Source organism: Corapipo altera, unplaced genomic scaffold (genome assembly GCF_003945725.1).
Source record: "Corapipo altera isolate COAL_440 unplaced genomic scaffold, ASM394572v1 95, whole genome shotgun sequence".
Classification (NCBI taxonomy): Eukaryota; Metazoa; Chordata; class Aves; order Passeriformes; family Pipridae; genus Corapipo; species Corapipo altera.
This window is the reverse complement of record NW_020884947.1, coordinates 2999501-3024669: the sequence shown is the minus strand read 5'-3', so window position 1 is coordinate 3024669 and position 25169 is coordinate 2999501. Positions and strand designations below refer to the sequence as shown.

General features: G+C 37.7%; 1 protein-coding gene across 6 annotated transcripts in view; it reads right to left on the bottom strand.

The window, feature by feature from the left end:
- The window catches only part of CFAP99 (cilia and flagella associated protein 99), a 54536-nt gene that overhangs the window by 6732 nt on the left and 22635 nt on the right, over nt 1-25169 (bottom strand). For all 6 annotated transcript variants that reach the window (XR_003530800.1, XM_027662664.1, XM_027662668.1 and 3 more), the window contains 10 exons: nt 23759-23871; nt 21611-21791; nt 17606-17686; nt 14328-14393; nt 13311-13370; nt 9294-9382; nt 6844-7048; nt 4962-5103; nt 3627-3778; nt 2289-2494 (listed from right to left, as the gene is read on the bottom strand). Coding sequence is in view for 5 of the 6 variants with exons in the window: in XM_027662664.1 (XP_027518465.1) it covers nt 2289-2494; nt 3627-3778; nt 4962-5103; nt 6844-7048; nt 9294-9382; nt 13311-13370; nt 14328-14393; nt 17606-17686; nt 21611-21791; nt 23759-23871 (1295 nt within the window). In the remaining variant the exon portion in view is untranslated. The remainder of the gene's footprint in view (nt 1-2288; nt 2495-3626; nt 3779-4961; nt 5104-6843; nt 7049-9293; nt 9383-13310; nt 13371-14327; nt 14394-17605; nt 17687-21610; nt 21792-23758; nt 23872-25169) is intronic.

Genomic DNA, 25169 nt, shown 5'->3' with positions numbered 1-25169 from the left:
TTTTTTTAGCAAAGTTTAGCTGCCATACTTTAGCTGATTAGCAGTAGCCTTCAACATAATGCAATTTAAGATATAAACACCTAGTTTCATATTGATGCATAGGGCTAAATTATGAGGACCATTGGTAAGGTTCGCTATTCTATCCCCATAATGAATTAACTCTGTAAACATAAAAATTTGCTTTTTACATCTCCTGTGCAGTGTATCAAGAAAACAACCAAAACAATTAATCTCTCACACTGATTTGATAGGTATTTCAGAATTCAAGATCTGCAAATAAGGTTTAATATACTAAGTCTATAATTTCTATAGAGAGAAATAAAAACTGCATCAAAGTGTCTAACATTTGTAAATGCTATGGCCAGCATGCCTTATTTCTGTATTAACAGAAATAACACCAGACATTTGGATTCTAGATGAAAATGCATGAAATACACTCCTAAAGAACAACATTTTTTATGTACTTTTTATAGGAGAGTCTTCCAAGTTCCATACATAGATTGCCTGGGAGCCATGAAAGGAAAATGTCTTACAACATCTATAATGAAATGTTATATTTTCTTTACTTGGAGAGCAAACAGAGCACATTAAAATTACTGTATTATTTATCATAAGTCTGACCAGAAGCTTGCAAATTTAGTGTTTAACTTCATTTGGATTCTACTATCTTTGGCTCCTCTATTCTAAAAAACATTTCAAATGACAGGACAAAAAAGTGAATCAAAGTTAGCTTCTCATTCAAGCATAGCTTATTTCAGGATCAGAACAGCTTTAGGTCTGAATTAAGCCAAAGAGTTTAAAGTTTAAAGGAACCCAGTGCTATACAAAATTCACAGACTGCACATCTAGCAGGACAGATGATTCTTTAAGCAGTTACTAGTGAAACAGGTTTCATGTAGTACACAAATTCTTAATGTCCAGTTTGTGTCTCTACTGGAGAGCAGTGGCTTGAGTTGCTCCCACAGGGTTTCACAATATTGAATGCTTAGCAGTGAGGGTGTATTTCCAGCTCCTCCATTTCAAGTTCTTAAGTCTTAAAATCATGCCTTGATATATGCCATAGAAAAGAGGGTCACTGATCTGTGCAGTCAGTCCACTGCAGCCACGGTTATTGATTCATTAAATTCATTAAACCATCTTCTTAAGTACTAACATACTAAAACCCAAGTCTTTGGAGATTAATTATCAGCAAAAAAACAAATTAGAGCTGAGACTAGTGTAAACTAGTTAAAGGAATACATCAGTACTGCCTTCTGGAATTGAGATTTAGAACTGGATGATTAATCAATAACATGAACTGAACTCTAAGAAGCCACCTTTGGCCATAAACATGAATCTAAGACATGTCTAAAGACTTATATTTGTAGCCTGATAAAATATGTCTTCAGAATGTCAGCTTGAAATCAGTTTGGAAAATACATACAGCAAGACAAGGACTAACCTCTCAAAGCCACAAAAGGGAAAAGGTGAAAGACAGCTTGCAAGAAAACAGTGGCAAATATTCCAGATGCAGTAAAAATGGTGTAAGATGTGTGCCACATTTGATTCTTTTACACAGGCTTAGCTTTATTTGTAAATAGCTTTAACTTAGATTTTAAAACCTTTGTGGAAGGGACCTGTCTTCTGCATATGTGAGGCATCTATGTTAGTTATGGATCCTTGATGACAATGAATAATAAATATAATAATTAATAATAAATATGAATAATAAATGCAGAATTTTATCAGAGAGCCTGTAAGCAAAGAATTTCCTCTTTGATCTACTGCCATATTTAATTTATAACTTATTATTGCTATCAGAAAATATTCTTCCTAAAGTATTTTTAACTTCTAGAATAAGGCCTGCCTTTTCACATTACAGATGATATTCAAGGAAGAAAGCTACAGCCTTAATATTGGTTTAGATGAAAACAAGAAACCACTTTAAGTGGCAAGCTAGGATGATTCTAATAACATCAAATTAGTTCTGATTAGCTGAAAAGGAACAGAAGAAAGGCAAAACTTCTTTCTAAATATATATTATTGGCTCTGAATCCCGGGGCAATACTGTCAACACTAGCCTATGGAGCGTCTTCAACCATAAATGATGAAAAAGATTTGTTAAATCTGATGCAAGTTATTTTCAAGAATAAAAAGGAAATCCTGTCCCCAGTGTAATCCCCGACAAAAGTCATACTGATTTACAAAAGGGCAGTATTTTGCTCTCTACTTGTTCTTCTCCTCAAGGGGCTGGCAAAATATTAACAAAGTCGCAATGTCTTAAATGTCACATGCTGTTTTATACTGACTTTAAAGCAGCTGCTCGTCCAAGTTCTGCTCTGAATTGGGAAATCTGGTCCAGTTTTTCTAGAATAAGTTGTTCCTTAGCTTGTTTTTCATGAATTATCTGGTCTCTCTTCTCTTCCTCTGCTGCCTTCTGTGCTTCTTTGAGTAGAGCGAGGCGTTCACGTAGTTCCACTATTGACATTTCACAAAATAAACCATGGCCACCAGTCTAGAGAACACGAAATATACGTTCAAATAACACTGTAAATACCAAGGGGAGAGTAAATGAGTAAAATCAGAGCATTTTGATTGTGTTCCAATGCATGCCGAATATATTCTGACTTCCAGAAATATAGGGATGGCCCTAAAGTTACTGGTATTTAAAAGCTGTTTTTAAAATGTAGAGTTTATCTCTCATATGTGTGATCATAAAATATTTAAAGAAAAAGCATCACCACAGCCCCATGGAAGGAAGACCTGTTCCTTCTGTATGATTTCTGCAGACTAGCCATGGATGTTTTTTGTGTTCTTCATTTGAGTACTCATGAAAGAAAGGAAAAAAACCACCAAAACAAAAGGATTCTGAGATTTAAAATTGCTAGTGTCATTTAACATTATTCTATGTTATTCGTCTTTCAGTGTAGATAAGAAAAATGGAAAAGTATTTTCAGCTGATCTAGTTCTGATTTAGTGGTAAGTTAACAGATTTCTGGATGTTGCCTAAGTCTGGGCATTAGAAAGCCCAATCTCAGGCATATCAGTTGTTGTGCATCAACAGAAGTTTGGGACACAGTTCCTGTAGACTTAAACACACTCACACAAGTCATTTGTACAGTACATACGTAACAGCTCAGAAGGTTTTGGGTTCTCTTGACCATCTCTTTCATATACCTGAATGTTGACAGTTTTAAAAGCAAAGGAAATTTATTTTGCTAATTACCCTGGCTATCACCACTGCAATATGAACAGCTATACCTCAGTCCAACGTTTGTGTTCATTCAGTTCTTACCCAGGACTGACAAATCTTTGAATTTGTTAATATGAATAGAACATCTTGTAATCACTTGCTAGTTTCGTTTTGTAAGATATTGGGAAACCCAGATTGTATTGGCAAAATTCAAAGAAGGTTCAAGGGAACTAAGTTTTCACTTACCATCAGAATATTGCTCTTGATAAAATTTTTTGGTTTATAACTTTGGGAAAGTTCCATTTCAAATCTAACCTTTGTGTTATGGGGTCACTTTGTACTTAATGCACCCAGACTGTGATATATCTGCATGCAATACACGATTCCTCTTAATGTGTGAAACATATACATGTTTTACACATGTAAAAACAGTAGTTCTGCTTTTTGAGTTTACCTCTGTTAAGTCAACAAACTTGTGTCTGATGCCAGGTATAGACTCAAGAGCTCGTATTTGTTGAATTAGTTCATATCTTTTCTTAGCCTTCTCCTCCTCTTCTTTTAAAGCTTGCCGAAGAAGTTCTCCACTTTCTTCAGAAACTTGCTGAGCTGAAAGATAAGAATTAATCTCTGTTAGCTGGTTTCCCATTTTAACAAGTAGTCCATCTGGAGGAAAATTCATATGCATTTGTGAATAATGATAATAATACTGATCTGAAGGTACTTTAGGGAACAGTCTGGCATTGGTGGGAGGAATCATTAGAGAAACAAATGAGTACTTCCCACCTCTACTATCTATCCTTCTATTCAGCTCATAAATGTACTGTATACATACACAGGCACTTTGAATTACTGCTTTGTAGTTTCTGTTCTCATCTATGCATACTATTTCATTATTTAATCAAAGGATATTATACAATAGAAAATATTCATAGTTTTTCAGGCTATGTATATCCTAGAAATCACTGAATTGCAAAGGCTGGTGGGCTCTCCTAGTCCATTTTGGAGTGGCTAACACTCTCTGTCTGCCTTAACCCTTATGGATATAAGTATGGAGATACACAAGCAGAGAAAAGTGTCCTCACCAAGATATGCCCAACTAGAGGCAGTCTGTTCATACAGTAGATGTTAAACATGGCATTGCATTGAAATATGTACAACCATGTCAGTGAAACTTTATATAATAAAGCCCCATGTCAGTGGGCTTTATTAGCTAATGCATTAACTGAAGAATTTTCTTTAAGGATAATGGAGGATGAGTAACATTATTTCCCTTCATCATAACCACTGGTCTATCTTGGAGGTGTTACATCCTTCTCCCTTGTGATACTGTCCTTCTAGAAGATGGCTTTTCTTTAAATAGGTACAGTCTTCTTCTCCGGATGGCCTTCTCTGGAGAAGACAATAATCTTGAGCCATGATTCTTTCACACCAGTTACCAGGCAAAAATTCTATGAATCACAAGAATCTGAGCTTCATGACTTGACAAAAAGTAGAGTCATTCACATGTTACTTTTAGATGGAAGGAAAACTGGTTGCAGTAAATTAGTGCTTTATTTCTCCCATTTACACAAAGACTAAGTCCCATGACCAGTAGCTTAGATAGATCAGAAATCTATCCAGCTTATTCCTGGAATTCATATTCATACATTCATGGGAATGTACAGCCTGGATCTTTCCCTCAGTTTTACTTTCCCCTCTGTAAAAATTGTAATTGGCCCACTAAAAGAAAGATGAAGTAATTTGGGGACATTTAGCACCATCTCTCATTTTTCTGGCAATATATAAATACCTATCTGCTGTTTGTATTCCTGGAGCTTTGTTTTTACTTGCTTTACATTCTTGTGTCCTTCCATGACCTGCTCCGCCAGCTCTTTCATTTCTTTTTGTTCCTGTAGACGTTTCTCTGCATGCTGGTGCATCAGCTCTGCTTTCTAAATTGCAAACAAAGAGGTGAACACAACTCCTGATGGCTGGTGACCTGAGTGCCTCAAATCATTGAAACAGGGCAAGGACAATTGGATTCAAACTATTACATCATCCACAAAAGTAGCAAAGGACATTGGCTGGGGACAAGAAAGAGACACAGATTTAAGTTCCTTTCTTTGTTTTATTTACTCACAACTGCCCTCCATGACATTTGTGCTGCTATTTTCCATTATTCCCTCCTACATGTTTCTAAAAGCAGACAAAAAGAGCCATTTCTGGATCTGGTTGTGAGATAGCAAGAGGTGTGGTAATCTAATATATAGCTGTTTATGTGCTTACGTAACAGGATCTTCTTGGGCCTAAGCCACAGCTCTGTAACACAGCCCACTTTTGGCTACCATGTTCCTTTCTTTATCAGAGGAAAGGAACAAGAAGCAGGAAAATGGATTTTCCCAGGCTAGATTCCTTGCTGTTCTTTCTGTTTTAGATGTAATACCAGAGTTTTAAAGGGAGGAGGAAGGTCAGCACAACAGCTGTTGGTGCTCAGTGTGTCTGGAGATCTGCATGTGGATGAAATACCCTGCTGGCATCTGTTGACAGGCAAAGGGAGCTACCTGGAATTGGTCAGCTTAGAGCAAGTCTTATTTCTACATCCCAAAATCTATTCATATTGCGGCATTTCTGTTAACAAATAAAACATATGCTCTGAAATTACATTGAATATAACAATTGCAATAATTTTGGAATGAGTGCGAGTGATCACACTATGATCAGTTGTACATAGTAGGGTTCACTGTAAATCCTTGCTACAGTCTGTCTAAACAACCAGGAAGACTCAATGCCAAAAAAAGATTGAAAGATTTTACAGGACAGAAAAGGAGTTCATTAAGCAAGTTTCCTTTTTGCAGCAGGGTCTTTATCAAAATTTTGTACATTTTCTGTCCCATCTTACATTGCTGAGACACTGAAGAGAGACATCTGTGAGAGGTGGTCAAGAGACAATTACTGGCCTACAGGGCACAGCAACATACTGGACTAATAGAAAAGAAAAGCCTGTGACAGTGGCTATGAAAAGTTTTTAAAATCTATAGTATATGTTGATTATTGATCACCTGTTTAGTTTATAGAAAATGTAAGGCAAATTTTGGAAAAATAATGAAAATATCTAGCAATGTTTTTGGGAAACTGATTTGCCAGATCAAAAACTGTGTGAAACTGTTTCTTGGCAAAAATACTCGGTTTTCCATATAGGTGGATCCAAAGAGGGTTCTCTGCCTGAGTTTTCCCTTAAGAGAGACCTAGGCATGTCAGATAATATGAAGTCAATTGAATTATAACAGTTGAAGAAAACAAATTCTTTAGTATTTGTGGCTCTCATTTTAATAAGATAAAGAAATTAGTCCTATATTTTATTGATTTCATTGCAAATCGTGCTTTGTATCTCAGTATCTGTTCAAAAGGGATTTCCATAATGATGTGAATATAGGGGAGCATGCTTTAACCTTCTGCTTTTATTCAACTTACTTCTTAAGTGTTATCAATCAAATCAATCACTTGTACAAGTACTTAAATATACAAGCACTGCTGCATCTGGAAGTTATAGCACTATTTTTCTTTTGTTTGCAGACTTAAGTGAGTAAAAATGCTGCATAGAATTTTTACACCTTCTTATGGGAAGTCTTATCTGTGGTGTGTTTTACACTGATTGAAAGTAAGCAAAATTTGAGCATCTGTGTATGCATTACCTCTTCCCTCAACAGATCAGCTTTCTTCTTGTTTTCTTGAATTACATTCTGACGGGCTAGAACTGCCTCTTCATGACTCAGTTTCCCTTGAAGCCTCCTACACTCTATTTCTGCCAGCTGTTCTTCCAAATCTTTTCCACGCATCTGTTTTTGCCATTCCAAGAATTCAGATGGGTCTCCAAACCCTTGTTCCAAATTTTCAATTCTACAAGAGAGAAAAGAAGAGCATACCATTCTAAGGATCTGCCTCTGCAGCCCTTCTTTGGTTCATAAAACATTTCCAGTGGTTTTTTGTACAGGAAAGGTTTGATCTCTGCTGAGAAAAAAGTTGGTCATTGCAAAGTCACTTGGCAGATATATTTTAATTCCAGTCTAAGAGATGTTTCTACTATGAGGAAAGCCTGAGAAAGCCAGACTGGAAAAAAGTGCATGAGGACACAGACCTGAAAGTTTTCAGTAAAACAGAGCCCCAAGAGAGGGCAAACTCTAGCTACGTATGGATTCTCATAAGGAACCAAGAGAATCAGGCTGAAGGTATGAACATTTTCTCAGAGCATTGTTTTCCTTACAGGTAGAAATAACAAATAACTTTTCTCTTTGGCAATCTTCTTGGCAACTTTAACACAGAGAACTAAAAACTTCTGCTTAATTCTGTTTCTGTTTTGCATTCTGTCAAATAATATTGCTGTAACGAGGCAAAGAAGTATTCAGCTATTAAGCAAAGTACCATTCTTATTTTTGTGCTCAGCTGAGAGAGAAAAGCATATCAAAGCCCTGGGGCAGGCCCATCAAAGTCCTGCAGCAGAGGAGGGAATAAGCCAATAACTAGGGCAGAGACACAAACATGCAATGAATTGCATCTTACTGCTGCTCCCCAATGCATATATATGTGTGTATATATACACATATCTATATATATCTGTTGTGTGTTAAATGCAGCTGAAGATTAAACTTATTAATGTAAAATAGTTACAGGGAAAATCTATTCCTTTGCTGAGTAGAACAAATTCTGCCATCTCTAGTGAACAGTATCATGTGTAATACAGAAGAGTCTCAATATACATACATAGCTGATAACAGAACCTGAGTGATGTATAATATCTTACTGCTAGAATCCTGATGCATCTACTAAAACCTGAAAGGTTGAAAGACCGAGTCCAACCTTACACAGTCATTCCAGGACTTAAAATGCTAACAATATTTAGTACTCAGCCTGCTAAGTCAGGTGGTTTAGAAGTAATACTAAATCAAGATGACATGATAGAGGTTTAATCTTTCTTAAAATTTTTAGTGAAAATGTTCTGTAATTCTAGTTACAGAATACAATCTGTAGTGGCCATCCAGGAATCACCCTCTCCGTAGTTAACATCCTGTGAAAACATATCCTGCTGAATAATGATTCCTTATGTCAGAGGAATCCTTATGTCAGGATTCCTTAGAGCCCTAAGTGCACCAAAAAGACCTGCAACCTCTTATTCTCACCCCACCACCACCACCCAGGATTTAGTGCTTGTGTTCAAAGACAGCTCTGTTGCTGTGTGACAGTGTAACACAGCACTGGGCTGAGTGAAAAGAACTGTGTGAGGGAGAGCTGTGAAAAGTCCTGGTGTGTGTGGAGAGTTTCATCCCAGGAGACACATTTAAGCCAGTGTTAAAAGCCTTGCCTAAGCCATGCTGCAGATATGCCTGCACCCAGCCTAGGACCTCGTTGACCTTGCCCTGTTGACTTGGCTTCCTGGCTGGACCTCGGTCCTGACTCATCACTTTGGACTCATCCTGCAATCCCTGGGCCCTTGGCTGACCCTGCTGGCTGTCACTGGACCTGCTCCACTGCCTTGCTGGGGTAACATGGAACTGAGCTGCTGTCAGTGAGGACACTGTCCCTACAAATGTCTTGCTGTCACCCTCAGCTCCTGGCTTATCTTGCCTCAAGGAGCAAGCATTCTTTGCCTGCCATATCTTACTGTGATAGCAATGGACTGGTATTTTTATATACATATGAACAAGTTCAAGTATCAAACTTGGCACATAGTTGACCACAACCATTGAAGAAAATGGAGATATATGAAATTATTTGGCTTATTACAGATGCACCTTTATGAAGGACACAGAAATAGATGTGTATTTGGGTCATTATTTACTCTAGAGAATCAGAATAAATATAAAAGTGATCCCTGTTGGACTTTGCAAGTGGACTCTAACCAGAGTGCTGAATCAGAACCAGTCACACTGTACAACATCTACAGAAAAACAATTACTTTAATGTAGACTTTTTTTTTTCAACCCAATTCTCTCTTTATTTGTCAACCATCTTTATAGAGTAGCTTCCTAATGCTTACAACAGATCCATTAGTTTAGTTTACCTGTATTTTACTTAATTATTTTGAATGTGGTTAATTATCCCACATCCAGAGATGCAAAAAGTCATTCTAGAAGGAGAGTGGTCATACCTCTTGAGCTCGTCTTCCATTTTCCTCTGATAGAGGGCACCCTCCCTCAAAATAGCTGCAGTGTTTAATTTAATGGGTATATTGTCAATCTGTCAGGAAAGGGAATGCATATACTGTTGTTAGTAATGTAAACCATAAAACAGAGTATAAAAACACTTCAGCGGGTTAAATAAATTGACCCAAGACAGCATAAATTTTGCTTAAAGCATTCATCTAGCATTAATCTGACATTCACAATGAAATTGCATGCTGTTCATAAACCACTCAAGCTGCTTAAGAAATCAGCAAAGTCCCCCAAGTGGATTATAAATTTGTAATCACTCCTGGACCATGTCAAATCCCATAGAATGTCTTCACTTCCCTTCATATCTTCCAGTGCTCACATACACAGTGCGAAGGGATTCCATCTGTTTTGGAAAAAGACAATAAACTGCTACTCTGAAAGACAGTCAGTTGGCCAAAACCATTCAAGTAAAAACATAAGCAGCATGTTTCATAGGAAGGTCTCAGAGGCAATTCATAAATAATCACTATTATAACTTGTATTTCCAATACAACTGGCATCACCCATTGCCATATCCATTTTCTAGATAGAAGAAGCAAAGTACAGGTCTCAGTGACTTTCAGGCCTCATGGTGTAACTTGGACTAGACCCTGTGGCTGCTTTGTAGTTCTTCAAAGTATTGCCTTAGGACTGACTACCAGACAACCTCTAAATACTGAGGGAGGAAGGGAACAACTTCTCTGCCAGCTACAATTGTTCCCTGCACAAGTAGGCTATTCAGAAAAAATGGATCACCTTCGCAGACACATGTAAGAGACCTGATCTGAACCAGGGCAAAGCACTGCTGCTGGGGTAAAAAGTGGGATCATTCCTGCAGAAAACAAAGCTTAATCACAACACATTAGACTTAAATCCAGACAAGTTCTGCGTTCAGAATTAAAACACGTACTTAAATTCCAAATTAAGAACTTAATGAGTGGCTGAGAAACAGATGCACAGAATCACTCAAGCTACATACTGCAAATATTGTATGCACAAATATGCACTGCAGTCTCCTGAAATACATGAGCTAACTGGAAAAAAGCATGTTTCATAATTTCTATTAATTAGGTAGGTTGAGGATAGAAAACACATTCCCATCAGAAATCCACTAAGCAGAATTAAGATGTTTTTACATAGATGGCATATTTTAATGCACAAAAGTTAAATACCTGTCTGTTTCTTGACAAAATTGTGATAGCTTGAAGAATGTAGGAAAATACTCAAAACTAATGTATTTTATTTCTTTTGTTTGACCCGTTATACTTATTCTTCTTAATGCCTAATGATGTTCTACCTTTTGATCTACTTCTCAACACATATCAGAGTTTCTGCATTATATGAACAGTCACTTGCCAGACTGTATTTTAGGTACTCTACTGTGTAAAAAATGTAAACTTAGGCATTTCCTCTGACACATGTAGAAGTTTTCATATTTTTGGCAATGATCTGTGTGTACAGATTTCATGTTTGGTATTTACCAACTATAATTTGGATAGAGAACTGAACTAAGAATGGTTATGGAAATACCTTTAGCTTCAGTTTTGCAGTTTATTGACCAGAAATATGACTGTATAACAATGAAACAGAAATACAGTAAAAAATATGTAGGACTCCCAAGATATATGCAGGCAGGCATGAGTAAAATAACTGAATAGATTCTTCTATGTCATATAGTATCAGAGAAGTTCTGAATTTTACTCATTCTCTTCCTGTCATGAGATATGTTTCCTTTTTTTAAGATGAGAAAATGGAAATAATTGGGAAAATTGCAGAACACTCTAGGTCTTGTAAAAAAAAAATTGTTTTCACTATTGCCACTTAATGAACACGCCATAGCTCACCAAAACCAATAAATATGTAAAGAGCAAGGCCTGATATGAACAAGAGGCAGACTGAGACAGTGATGATGCATTTGTACTGTCTCATTCTCCCACTGAAAAGGATGAATGGATACTTTGGAAGAGCAAGAGAAATAGTTGCTGCTGCACATAATAAATGTGCCTGAAATGAAAAAAAAAATATTTAATATAGTGTGGGTGTTCTAAAAAGAGGAAAGGAAAATCCTAGTTAGTTAAAACATTATATAATTTCATTAATTTGAAGATAGGTTATAATCTTATTTACACATCTTGGATAAACTTTCCTCTTAGGATTTGTCTACTCACAGAGTTGCACAGGCAGGAGGCAACAAGAATAGAAAGTATTTTAGAAGTCAATAACTATATGCCAATCTCTGCTTGAAAGTTACAGCAGCATCTTGAATATCACCTAACCAACCTTTAAGGCAAATGTGTTCAGACAAGATAAAACTGATTATGCTTCTAGAGGAGACACTAGCAGGTTTTAGAAGTGGCCCTGATCAATGCCAGAGGATGCCAGATCCATCTTTTTTGTTATGCAATTTGGGCAGATGGTTTGACTCTCAGTAGTCCACACTAAGGTTTTATATTATCAGAAAAGGGAGTGGAATATACAGAGTTTTGAACTGAGCCCACATAATTACAGATCATGTGTGTTTGGGTTAACTATGTAAATGTTTCCTGTTTTGGGGGGGAGTGTGTTTGCCTCTGTTTTGTGCAGAAGGAACTGAGATCTTACTACTTTCCTGTACTTTAAATGCTGCTGGACTATAAGCAAGCAGACTGAGTAGCCAATACTGTTATTAAAGATAACTCTGGTATGTGATAAATGCCAGATAGGCTTTAGAAATACTTGCCAGATGCCCAGTTCCCCAAATAGAGTCTTTTCAGGGTATATATGAGCTGTCCCTAAATACACAGGCAGACCTGCTCACTAGATATTTGAGACCATGATACAAGCACAGTTTCCACCTTAAATTATTCTGCATATGAGCTTGAAACAAATGAAAGGTGACAGATTGAACAAATACAAGACTGAAGATCATCATAGTACAGTTATTGCAGAAACAGCAACGTGAGTTTTCATGTGTTACACCATTAAGGCTGAACAGCCCATTTTCCACGTTTACAATTCCCTGACCCTTGGAAATCCTAGAAGAGAAGCAATCAGTATAGTGGATTTCATAACCTCAGTATGCATCTGAAGGAAACAAGACAAACATCCAGCCTGATTGTATATTGTGTATCAGACAGTCATTAGCTGGAATGATTGCTCAGCATTCTTTAGGATCTCATTTGAAACAGTGATTTACTGATGCAAGATTCTTCTGTCCTTATGCTAAGTTCTTAACCCAAGGGTTTACAATTCTTTTTTTCCTGGGGATGATTCTCAATTCTTACCGTATTACGTAAAATCTTCTCCCTTTGTAACTGAAAACACTGTAAAGGCAATATGGTTACACGGTGCAACTGCACACAGTTTACCTGTCAGAGCCCTCAGGGAACCAACAGGTTTTAATCACCTTGACCAGCCTCCCCTGGAACCTCCACTCACACCCTCTGCTCACTGGTCTGGGAGCCCCACTTAAGCTCAGTTATGGCCTTCAGTCCTTTCCCATTGTGCTGGGATTTTTTCCACTCCTGGCTGACTCTCCAGTTCTGTCTCCTGCTGTCATGGACACAGGTTGCTGTAGTCTGCCTCCTCCTGAGGGATGGAGGCAGACTCCAGACCTGACCTGTTGCCTTGCTTTGCCCAAGGGTGACTTGCTGTCAGCAAACCTGCCACTGCCACCACCCTTCTCACGTTCAGATACTGTGTCCTGGTTGGTGAGGGCACTGCCTGTGCTTTCATTACCTTTGGCTCCTTATTTCTCTTCCCTCATGGAGTAGCCACACTCCTGCTGCTCCCTGACCATTTCTTTGTGGATTGTTCATGGTGCATAGGACAAAATCTATGAACCACAGACCAATCCATCCCATGCTCCTGGCCACAGACCTTAGTGTAAAAACATGGATTCCAGGAGAGCTTGTGTCACCACAGGATTTTCATGTGTGTTTTTCACTCCAAAATTTTCAAGCACATCTGACATCAGTTCCTTAAAGGTTTCTCACCTTACTTTGGATCTTCTGAGCCCGGAATGATGGTTTACTCTTCATACTGTCATGTGTGCTCTGTAGTTCAAACTAAAATATATGGTTTCATTTCAGAAACAGATTTTCAATTATTCAGCAAAAAATATTAGATATTTATCAAAAATAACACTTGAATATTCATCTAGAGTAACAAATACATAGGGGACATGTTTTGGAATTGTTCTATCCACAAAAACTTGCTATGTACACCCCATTTAGTGGGAAAATTTCAAATCAAATGACCACAGAAATGTAGGTCTAAATATTAACTAAAATTTATTGACTAAGATAATGGTAAAAAGTAAGTGATGCTTTGTTTGACTATGAAATATTACTTATATATATAAGAATAAATTCAGCTTTTAACTGAAATAGATACTGGGAGGACAAAATAGAGTGTCAAAGCACACTTCATGAAATTATTAATTAGTGGTAGAATTCTACTGATGGTTACTAATTTAATTTTATCATGTTCACTATAGATACTGATGTGAAACTGTCTGGTATCACGGGGATGAACACAGTGAATAGAATATGCAGCAGTGATGCTGAAATGCATATATTACATACATAGCTTAGTGACATAACTGCAAACTGGGAATCAACCAAAGCAAGAATTCTGTATGAATGGGACTGTTATTCCCTCAGCTTGGCGACTCTGTGGCATAAAAGTTAATGGAAAAATAATATGTGGATTTAGAGAAATATTGCCAGTTTGGAGACTTGTTGGAGGAGTTTCACAGAAAGGTTGATTGTCTCATAATTAGGAGAATAATAAAGCAGCACCAGAAGAAAAGGGGGTTGTGCATTATGCATCCAAAGAGGCAGGGGTTGGTATATGGATGTGAAATGACAGTACAGCTATAAATCATACCACATAATTCCTAAGCCCAAGTAAATATAATTTTTCAAATACTCTGAGATCTTTAAATACTTCAGTCATTTTTCATCTTCATACTGGGGGATTTTTGGGTAAGGAAGTATTTTGTAGCATACCTCTCTCTTTTCAGGCTTCATGGTTGCACACCTGAACCGGTCAGTGTTTGCTTTCAGGAGCAGATCCTGCAATTACAACAATTAACTTGAAGAGTGTGGTACATTTAAATTCTCTAAGAACAATTTTGTCTCAAAAAGCCTTGCAGCCCTGACCACTATTTTCACAGAATATTCCGGGTTCGAAGGGACCCACAAGGATCATCGAGTCCAACTCATGAATGGCCTCTACTGGGATGAAAACCACAACCTTGGCATTAGCACTGTGCTCTAACCAACTAAGCTAATCTCAGGGTCTTTTCATTGAATCATAGAATGGCTTGGGTCATCTAGTTCCAGCCCCCCTGCCATGGACAGGGACACGTTTCCCTAGACCAGGTTGCTCAGAGCCACATCCAGCCTGGCCTTGAACACTTCCAGGGATGGGGCATCTGCAATTTCTCTGAGCAACACGTGCCAGTGCCTCACCACGTTCACAGTAAAGAATTTCTTCCTAACAACTAATGAAAACCTACTCTCTTTCAGTTTGAAGCCATTCCCCCTTGTCCTGTCACTACATGGCCTTGTCAAAGGTTTCTCTTCATCTTTCTTGTGGGCTCCCTTCAGGTACTGGAAGGCCACAGTTAGGTCACCCAAAAGTCTTCTCTTCTCCAGGGTGAACAATCCCAATTCTCTCAGCCCTTCCTCGTAGGAGAGGTGCTCCATCCCTCTCATCATCTTGGTGGTCCTGCTCTGGACTTGCTCCAACAGGTTGATGTCCTTCCTGTGCTGAGTTGGATGCAGCACTGCAGGAGGGGTCTCACCAGAGCAGAGTAGATGGGCAGAATCCCCTCCTTCTCTCTGCTGGCCACAGTTCTGCTGCTTTGGATACAGTCCAGGACACAGTTGGCTTTCTGAGCTGCAGGTGCACATGGCTGGCTCATGTCCAGCCTCTCATCCATCAGCACCCCCAAGTTCCTCTCAGCAGGGCTGCTCTCGATCTGTTCATCCCCCAGCCTCTGTTGATGGGGGGGATTTGCCCCGACCCAGGTGCAGCACCTTGCACTCGGTCTTGTTAAACCTCACAAGATTCCCATTCTTGAGCTTGTCAGGTCCCTCTGGATGGCATTCCATCCTTCAGGAGTGTCAACTGCAGCACTCAGCTTGGTGTCATGAGCAAATATGCTGAGGGTGCACTTGATCCCTTCATCTCTGTCATTAATGAAGACATTAAATAACACTGGTCCCAAGACGGACCCTGAAAGCTTGACTTAGTATTTATATGAATTTTCATTCCTGACTAAAGACTTGAAGTAAGCAACTCTTGATTTTCTACACAGTTCTGTGTGGTTGTATCCTCGGCACAGGGCATCAGGCCTTTGATAGGTCCATCCATATGAAACATGTTGCTCATCCAGACTTCAACTTAAAAGCATCATACTTATCCATGGCACATGAGTACCATTGGTAGTAACTGTTTCCACATAGCTGACAAACAATGGCTTTGTTTTTGAGCTACATTAGAAGATTATGATCAGGGGATCACAGCACCAGGGGTTGCTCCAATGGGCACACCTCTGGCAGTAATTCCCTCTGTCATTTTAAGGAGGGAAGTGCAGGCAACCATGTTTCCAGTTTTTGTATATTTCTTTTGGTTGTAAACCAAATTCCTAATCAGAGCTGTGAAACACAGACTAGATTTTCTAATGGCTTTCTGGGCAACAGCTGATAACATCAGTGCTTCCATAACTGTCTGGAGTGTGGCTTCCAATGCTCTCACTCCTCACAGATGCTCAGACATGGTTCTTATAATGACAGCTACAGCTTCTGCAGAAATGCTATGAAACAAATGGCTTTTTTTCATGCATATTTCTGTTAGGACCCATCGTTTCAGCTTGCTTAGCAAATAGTCAAGGGAACTGACCTTTGTGAATGCTTTGGATGCCTTTTATAACATTTCCAGAGGCGGCAAAAGCTGCTGTTATTGCAGCTATAATTTCTGCGGTGGTTTTCCTTTGTTTCTTGTATTCATGCATTTTCTCTACTGAAGAATGTGGCTGGTTGTAAAGTGATTTTATAGTTGCCATAGATTTTTGACAATTTAGGCACTGTGATATTTAGTTTTCCTTCCTGGTTTTTCTAAGAAGTTCATAATGTACTAATAAGCGTACAGACAAATAGACATGTGCTTCCTCAACAATATGGAAATAACAAAAGAATAAAAAAATTAATGTTTTATTGTTTTATAATGAAATATCAAGCATAGGTAGTGTGATGGGCCAGCAAAAGGAATGCAAAGTTTATCCCCCTAGAATCTATCCCACATTAAAGCACTTACTATAGTTTCGGAACAGAATCCAATGCCCCTTTCACAAGGACATGAGGAGAGCCCAGAACAGTGATGAATGGACTTGTACTGGCCAGTGAAAACTAGAGTCAGGCATTTTCAGAATGGAGGTGTGAGAGTGCAGTTAAAAAGGAGTCACATGGCAATACCTTTTATAAGCTTATACTATTATTTAATTGGATATGGTGACTGCAGTGTGGGGAGGGAGAAAGAAAGTGGAAATGGACATTAAATTAATTCCTTTCCAAGGAGAAGATGATAACAATCTGATTTAACTATGACAGGAGCTAAATCATTAAACAAGATTCATGTCAAAGTATGGATAAAATAACTAGATCTGTTTGTTTTCCCAGGCCTCCCTTCTCCTGCTCTCTTAACACACAGACTGTGTACAAGCCAGGGTGACTTCCTGCTCTCTCAGCTGCTGAAGGAAAGGGTATGAAGTCTGCACATTAAAAGAAGTCAGAGTCTGCTGATATTGTAAAACAGTGGATGATGACATGGTTATTTATCAGTTACTACAGAAAACAAAAATATTGAACATATTTTATAATTTCAAGCCTTAATTAATAACCAAATAACTTAAATATCCACATTTCTTGTGGGAGTAAAAGAACCATCAAACTACTTCAAGCTTGAGAAGACAAGGAAGTAATCATGTTTCTGTTGCCTTATATGCCCACTTGCAAAATTTCTGATGTGGTACTTGTACAGTGACTAAAAGGTGGATCTTGCCTTAGACAATTAATAATAAAATAAAGAAGATGGGGAAAGGGTGCTAGAACAGAACAGAGGATACAAACTTCATGACTCTATAAAGAGCCACAAGGTGCAAAATTTAGGTGCAAAAGCAGATATGTTTCAGATAAAGTTCTAAGACCTGTGAAGATGGAACAATACAGAAGAACAAGTTTAGAAGAAAGAAAGGAGTAGAACAAGAATATAATACACTTACGCTTGCTTTTTGGAAATTTTTTTCTTTGATTTCCTCTAGTTGCTTTATTTCCTTTGGAGGTTTGTAGGTGCTTGGAGGAACCTATATTAAAAGAGAAAAATCTCAAGAACACAGGATATAAAACATTCCAAGTGACACATTCACTTTTACCATAGAACAGCAGCAATTATTTTTTAAATATTGATTCTTTTCTATTAGTGCCAATGTAGAAGACAGGGACGGATTCCAATTAGCTGGAACTACCCAGGCTTTTCAGTCCTGTCTAATGTAATATAATCTCTGGTCAAATGAAAAAAAAATCTGAAACTAGTACAAGAAAGGCTAAAACAATACTAAGTCCTATAGGCCCTATCAAAGGGGAAAAAAATGTTGCCAGAATGGGAACAGTTCTGTTTAACATCTCATAAACTTTAGTTTTACAGCACTGACAGCCACATAGAGCAGCTGAATAAAGTTAAGCTGTGGAGCTCTCCGGCACCCTGTGTGGTAGTAGCAACAAGTTACAGGGACTCCAATGAAGTTTAGAGAAGAGAAATCCTCTGAAGTTTAATAAATACCCAGAAACTTCATTGTAACTGAGGAAGTCCTTGAGCTGAAATGGTGGGAGACTGAGAAGGCAGGTGGAGAAAGCAGCAGCTGTGCTTGTCCCATCCCTCTGGTCTTCCCAGACATCTGTGTTTAGCCACTGCTGGAAAACATACACTGGGCAAAATGGGCCTTTGCTCTGGTTTACCATGGCTGTCCCAATGTCCTTGTAAGGGAAAACCACTGGAGGTATGGATTAAATGTTTGGAGGTTGAGGACTGAAAGGGCCCTCCTAGCATTAATCAAAGATTTGGGAAAGCATTCACAGATCAGAAAGTGCTACAGCTAAAATGACCAGGAAGAGACTGTATGGCTGTCATAGGGATCAACAGGAGACTAGGGACTTTGGGGAGATTTCAAGATTTGCTTGAGCAACAAATTTTGACCAGAGCAAACTCTGAAAAAAGACTGAATGTCTCCTTCCTATGTGGGTGAGATAGTCTGACAGTTTAGTGGGCATCTGCTTAAATGTTTATCTTGCTAAAAATGTTCTAGATCAATTAGAAGTTACAAAATTAATTAAAGAATTAATGGGGGAAATGTATAAGTCTGGATTGTACTGGAGATCAGTTTAGGGAACATGTGAATCCCATCTAGCTTTATTGGACTGTATAAAGAGCTGTGCTTTCAAAAAGTCTTGAATCTGATGGATTGTGATTCTGTGACTTTCCACTGCCTTTACTATGTGACATCTTTATCTGCAGCTACAATAAATGCACAAACAGAAAAAGCTAGCAATTAAATGCACTGGTGAGACTGCTCAAGTATTTTTGTGAGCTTTTTAAGTAAAGCAGAAATGAAAGTATTTGCCAGCAGTATCTAAGAATTTTTATTATGCTTTCATAGATGCAGAAATTAAAGCCCAGAGGATGTGCAAAGGGTTGCACATGCAGTGAGTATCAGTTTATTTCACTCTCCTTCCTAGTCATGTGCTGTACCTGCAAAACTGCACTCGTCTGCCAATGTAAGCTGAAAATCTCTCCTCTGAAACAGCTATGCTTATTCCAAGTAATTTAAGGAGGAGCCTTTTCAATCAGCTCTGCCTGAAAAACGTTCTTAGCCTTGTAATTCAGCCCTCAGACACCATGGTATGAATACCAGGCAGACAGATGTATAGACAATAGAGCAATTACCCAATTGCTGGAAGAAGATAAGAGGTCACTGTAAGTAAATTGTAAATTCCAGCAACAGAGAGATCAAAAAGGCCAAACTGTACCTACTTAATCCAAATGTGAAAAAAGGGAGCTGGGAGTAAGACACCAACCTTGCTTTCCCTCTCCAGCCAGTGGTCAGGCTCACATAGGCTGTGTGGATATCCCTTAACCAGAGGTTTATTTTGGGAGTAGGTACCACAAGAAGTTCAAGGAAGAACAAAATTATTAATTGCTCTAAACTTTCATCACTCTGTTTTAAAAGTTATTGTTGTAAGGTGGACAAGGACAAGCTAATGCAATGCTATTGTATTAAGGGTTTCTATTTTTGTACATAAGAAGATCATAAATCGATTGTTTGGTCTGTATATTTGCAAACAAAATCCTCTGTATTGCTTAAATTATTTCACCCATTTAATTATTTTAAACGATCAGCAATTTCATTCATGAAGCACAGCTGAAATAATAAGGAAAATATCTAAAAAATACATTAAATTTGGCTGAAAGGCATTACAATAACATCCCAGTGCAGCCTTTTTGGTTTTTAAAATATATTATTGGGTTTTAGAAAATCTAAAAATAAAATCATTGCATAATCTTATTGTTCTGGTACAGTGCTGATACTAAAAGAATGGATTTTATTTGTCAGTCTAGGCCAAGATATCCAAGGAAGTTAAATGTGTCCAAATAATTTTGCATGTTATCAGGTTTAAGCACCTGTCTCTATTTGTCTCCTTTGAAAACTTCAAGGCAAAGCACTCCTTTGTAGAATTGTATTTATGAATGTGTGAGTGCGTATGTGCATACTTGTGTCTGCATCCATGTGCAAAGGCCAGTGGAGACAAGAATTTATAATATTTAGACCAAATATTTAGAGTGAGTCGTTTCATTGTTAAATTTCAAAAATAAACTCTCACTTTACTGACTCTTGCCATCTGAGCTTGTCTTTTCAGTCTCTCTTCCTTTCAGGATGTAAAATGGTGATACTGATAACAATATGGCAAATTAAAGTGAAGCTTAATTTGCTGAGATAGGTACAGAAATGAGTACAACATGTGTCACTACTACACTATTGGTTTTAGATCCACACAAGCTTTAAATTTGCAGACCTGGCCAGAATGTAAACCAAATTTAGTATAATCCTAACACCCCAAATGAACTTCACTAAATGCATCTGTGTTAAAGCAAATTTATTCTAAGAGGGGCTGCACAGCATAAAGGTTCTAAAATGACAGCAACATGACTCATTCCTATACTGATTAAGTAGTTATTAAATGCAGTTTTTCAGAGCCTGGTATTAAGCTATTTCAATGTAAAATCCCATTAACTGTATAACACAGTACCATTAAATTGCTCTGCCATCCTAAGATGTAAATGGTTTCTAAGAGCATTCAACACATGTATTATTTAAAACCTGAAGTGCTAATACAAGGTGGCAGATAATGCCCAAATCTATGATTTCCAAGCTCACTTCCCACTACATTTGAATACAGATGGTTTTGGAGTCCTTATTAAGTTACTCACAGCAGCTTGATCCCAGATCCTGTTTGCTTTACCCCAGAGAGATAACTTACAACCAGTTGTGGGTCTCTGATTTGTACCAGTGTAACTGAACCACAATCTGAGACAATCAGTAAAATAACAACTTAGTATTTCAAAGATACATCTAGTCTCATTTGAGGATGAGCAATGAATTTAAACTAAAAAAAACTTTAATTTCAGAGATTCAGCACTAATACAGTTAGAAAGGAATAAAATTCCACCCTCAAGGAGGAGCTGCAAACCTAGAGTCCATCTCATTTCCAGTTAAATTGCTTTTCTGTTTATTTTAATGAGAGTTCATCTACAAAAAAATCTAAGTTAATGAAACATTTTCATTTAAATGTTCTTTTCTTACCTGCTTCAGTTCATTATCCAAAGCAAGCATCTTACAAAGCCAAGGACTATCAGAAACACTTGTATCAATGCTGCCATCAATTTATACCCATTTTGTAATTCTACCTCTGAAAGTCACAAAATGACTACAAGAACCAACCTTTTCCCTTTCCTCTGTTTGGCTTACCACTTGCTTACACAACATTCACTGAAATGAAAAGAATTAGTTTATCGGTAGATTTTTAGAAATCTGACCTTCAATAACATAGATTATTGCCAAAGTCCTTTTTGATCTGTCAAAGGTTACTTAAAAGAGGTTATTAACTCCCCCACCAAGATTTTGTGCACAAGCATACATAAAATTTAGAGTTTTTCAAATCATAAATCAACTTACAGGTCGTCTTTTTTCCAGTACTGGCAGATGTGTTGGCAGAGGTAGAGGAATGGCACGTGGTTTGGGCACAGTCAAATTAAATTCCTTTGGCTGAGTGACTTTAGAAGTCTTGGCAGTGGTAGCACAATTATTTAATTTATTTGTGAGTTGTTCAATCAGTTGCTGGACTTTTGGCTGCCATCTTCAAATAAAAACAGAATTTTCAATTTTATTTTAATTTTTTTAATTTCATACAAACTTACAGACTATATGAGGTTGGCATGGGTGCAAATTCTGTAAAGCTTTCAGCCATTCAATTTTGATAAAACTGGTCTATGAATCTGTACTCAGGGTTTAGTTGCACTGTGTTACTTCACCTCTTGATAGATGCTGGTCCATTCAGATTACTACTGGTGAAATAGTCACAGTTTTTACAGACTAAGCAACTATTCCTTGCTGCCAGTTCATTTTGCAACAGGACCAGACTATGAATCAGAAAAGCAGCTGTCATAAGCTAATTACACACTTAACACACTTAAATGAAGAGACTATGAACAAACAGTGGTCTGAATAATGTCACTTGTACCAACCAACACAGCACACAAATCAATCTCGAAGCACAGGCAGTTCTAGTAAAAAAGATAGAAAGATGTAAGGAGTTTGGTGAGTTAGCAAATGAACCCTCAGTGAACCCTGGGGGCAGCCAAGATAATTTTTTCTCTGTGTTTGCCTTTGGACTTGTATGAAGGTTCAAAATTCTTCCAAGGAATGACAGGAAGGGGCATATTAAAGGTAAGACACAAACAGTGTACTGTCATTACAGGAGGAGGCTTGCAAGTAACTTGTGCAAGTGATGAAGCTCCGCTAAAATAAATAGGACTCTTTATATTGACATAATTGACATTAGAAAGAGGAACACACAGACATAGTTAAAAGAATTTGCACTACTGAACTGACTAAACTCATCAATGCATCCTCAACCCCCTGAAGGAAGTTTCAAACGCAGGAACCAAATCTGGTCTTTAACATTCTTGTAGAACTTACATTTACCACTTCTAGGCAAAATACAATTCATTCCACTGAGTGTAACTGACTGTGAAGGACAGCTCCAATAAACTGAGTGCTAGTGAAACAAGCAATGGCCTAAGCATCTGCCTGCATGTGTACGTATAAAAACGGTGTGAATATGGATGTGTACCTCTATCTCTACCTCTCTATCTGTATCTTTAACAGTGTTGTAAGCATATGTTATAATTAGAGTCACTACACTGGAGTATTTTGAGTCAAATTCTGACTTCAAATGTATCCATCCCTGCGGTTCCTGTAGAACTCAGTAAAATTCAGAGTAGTGCAAGCCAAATCTATGCTATACATTTGCTGGAGTGCTCATAAACTACACAGTATGAAAGGATTAATTCTAGTGACTCTGATCTGACAGAACCAGATGCAAACTCTTTTTCAGCTGACATTGTCTGTAGCATATTTTTGTCTAACAGTGCCTGCTATCATCTAGGTTAATCTATGCTGTTCTGGATAAAAACAGCGAAAAAGTGACCCAGTAGGCTGCAGAGCTGGTGTTTGCCCATGGAACACGGAAATGTTCCAGTCTGGCAAGGGTACTGTTGCTACTCTATCACCCCTAACCAGTGGGTAGTCACACCTGGCACCTCAGAGCGTTTAAGCTGTTAAATGATGCTGCAACTGTGTAAATAAATAATAATTTTAAAAGACTTGTTTACATGCTTATCTGATTTGCTCAGAAGGGATTTTACGACCATTGGCATAAACAAGTCTGTGCATAAAGCCAAACTCAGAGAAGTCAAACATCATTTTTTCAAATGCCTAATGTCACAGATGTTGAAGTGACTTATGAGGCATGACTCTAACTTGGTAAGATAATTTGAACCTTCTATTTTTTTTTTCAGATTATGGTGTCTGATATATTCAGGGGCACCAGGGAGTACATGTACAACAGCTGTGAAAGAACTTTTCTATGACAGAACCTTGCCTCTGGGTAAGTAAAAGGGATTAGTGAAGTCTCATGAAGACAAGAAGAGTTCTGAGGGACTTCAACAGAAGAAACACTTTAACAGAAAACTCAGCTTTCAGGGTAAGCCTTCCCCAGCTTTTAAACTTTTAGCTGACCAGAGACTACTAAATTCTACTTACCTTAGCAGTGGATCAATCAAATTCTCTTTTACATACAGTGAATCGTAGAAGTGACTCCATTCATCTTTTATCCATGTGTTCAAATGCAATTTATTGAAGAAGAATCTAAGAAACTAATAATAAGTGGTTTATTTTATCTATGAATACTGAAGATATGGTGTACTTAAGACCACAAAAAGATAGCTGTTTCTATTACAAACACTGCTGAAGAGCTAGCTTGTATTTTACTTTGAAATTATAATCATAGGTGCTCAATATTTTTAGGTTCTTCTTAGTTGGTGGACACTCCCATGTCTTTCAGCCCTATTTTGTGAAACACCAATAGATACTAAAATATTTTAGTGGCAAAAAAATCGTCTAGAGGCTACAACATACAGATGTGTTGGTTCGCCTTTAATTTGCTTCAAAGATTGTGAAAAAACAGTTTTTATTCAAAATTAATTACTACTGGAATACTCTGATTTTAGTATAATTTTACAATACAGTTTCAGAGTTTAATATACCCAGAGCCAAGTTCTGATTACTTATTACTAGATGATCCATGGAGCCCAGAAACGTGTCAGGCCTGGCGCTGCACCTGAATTACTTAAATTCTTTTCATCTCCCTGGGAACTGCGCAGGGAGAATTGCTGAAAACTATAGTAAATGTTATACAATATATTTTCTTCTTTTATTGAAATATAATTATTTGTCATATTCTCATTAAACTAGAAGACTGAAATTTGGCACACTTATACATTGTATGGTTCTACATGCTGGAGGAATAGCAACTAACATTTGAACTTTTGTTTGCCACTGCAGTTCACCAGAAGGTCAAAAGCTTTTCTTTAAATCTTGAACTATTCAACTTTTGAAACACTCTTGAAAAATGGCACTCAGATTCAGCCTGTATCACTTACAACAATATAAATTCCAAATTTGAACATTAGCTCTTTCATTAAAATTCTTGGAAATGAAAGCACAAGCATCATGCTGAAACAGTCACAGTAAGAGAAAAAACCACACTAAATAATTTTGATATCATGAGACATACTGGACAGCAGTGTGCAGTCATTCTGAGAAGCTTCCAGTGGAGACTTGCAGAGCTTAGTTTAGACTCGGCATCAGCCTCATCTTGAGTTGGTTTCTAAAGAGCCATAAAGCTCTTTGTATTGAGTTTTTAGTTCTGCAAGACTACCAAGGAGCTCCTTAATTCAAATGCGGTTCCAGGCGCAAGGTGCCTCAGAGCTTTGTGAATAATTCAGCTACAAACCTTCAGATTTGACTCAAGGTGTTTGCTGCAGAGGTGCAATAGGTGTAAAAAGCCTTCTACTTGAAATCTGTAGTCTTGATATGACCATTTCCAAGGAATTAACTTGTAAATTTAGCCTTATTTTCATCTTTTGTGCTTTTGGTAGTCAAAAGACTAATC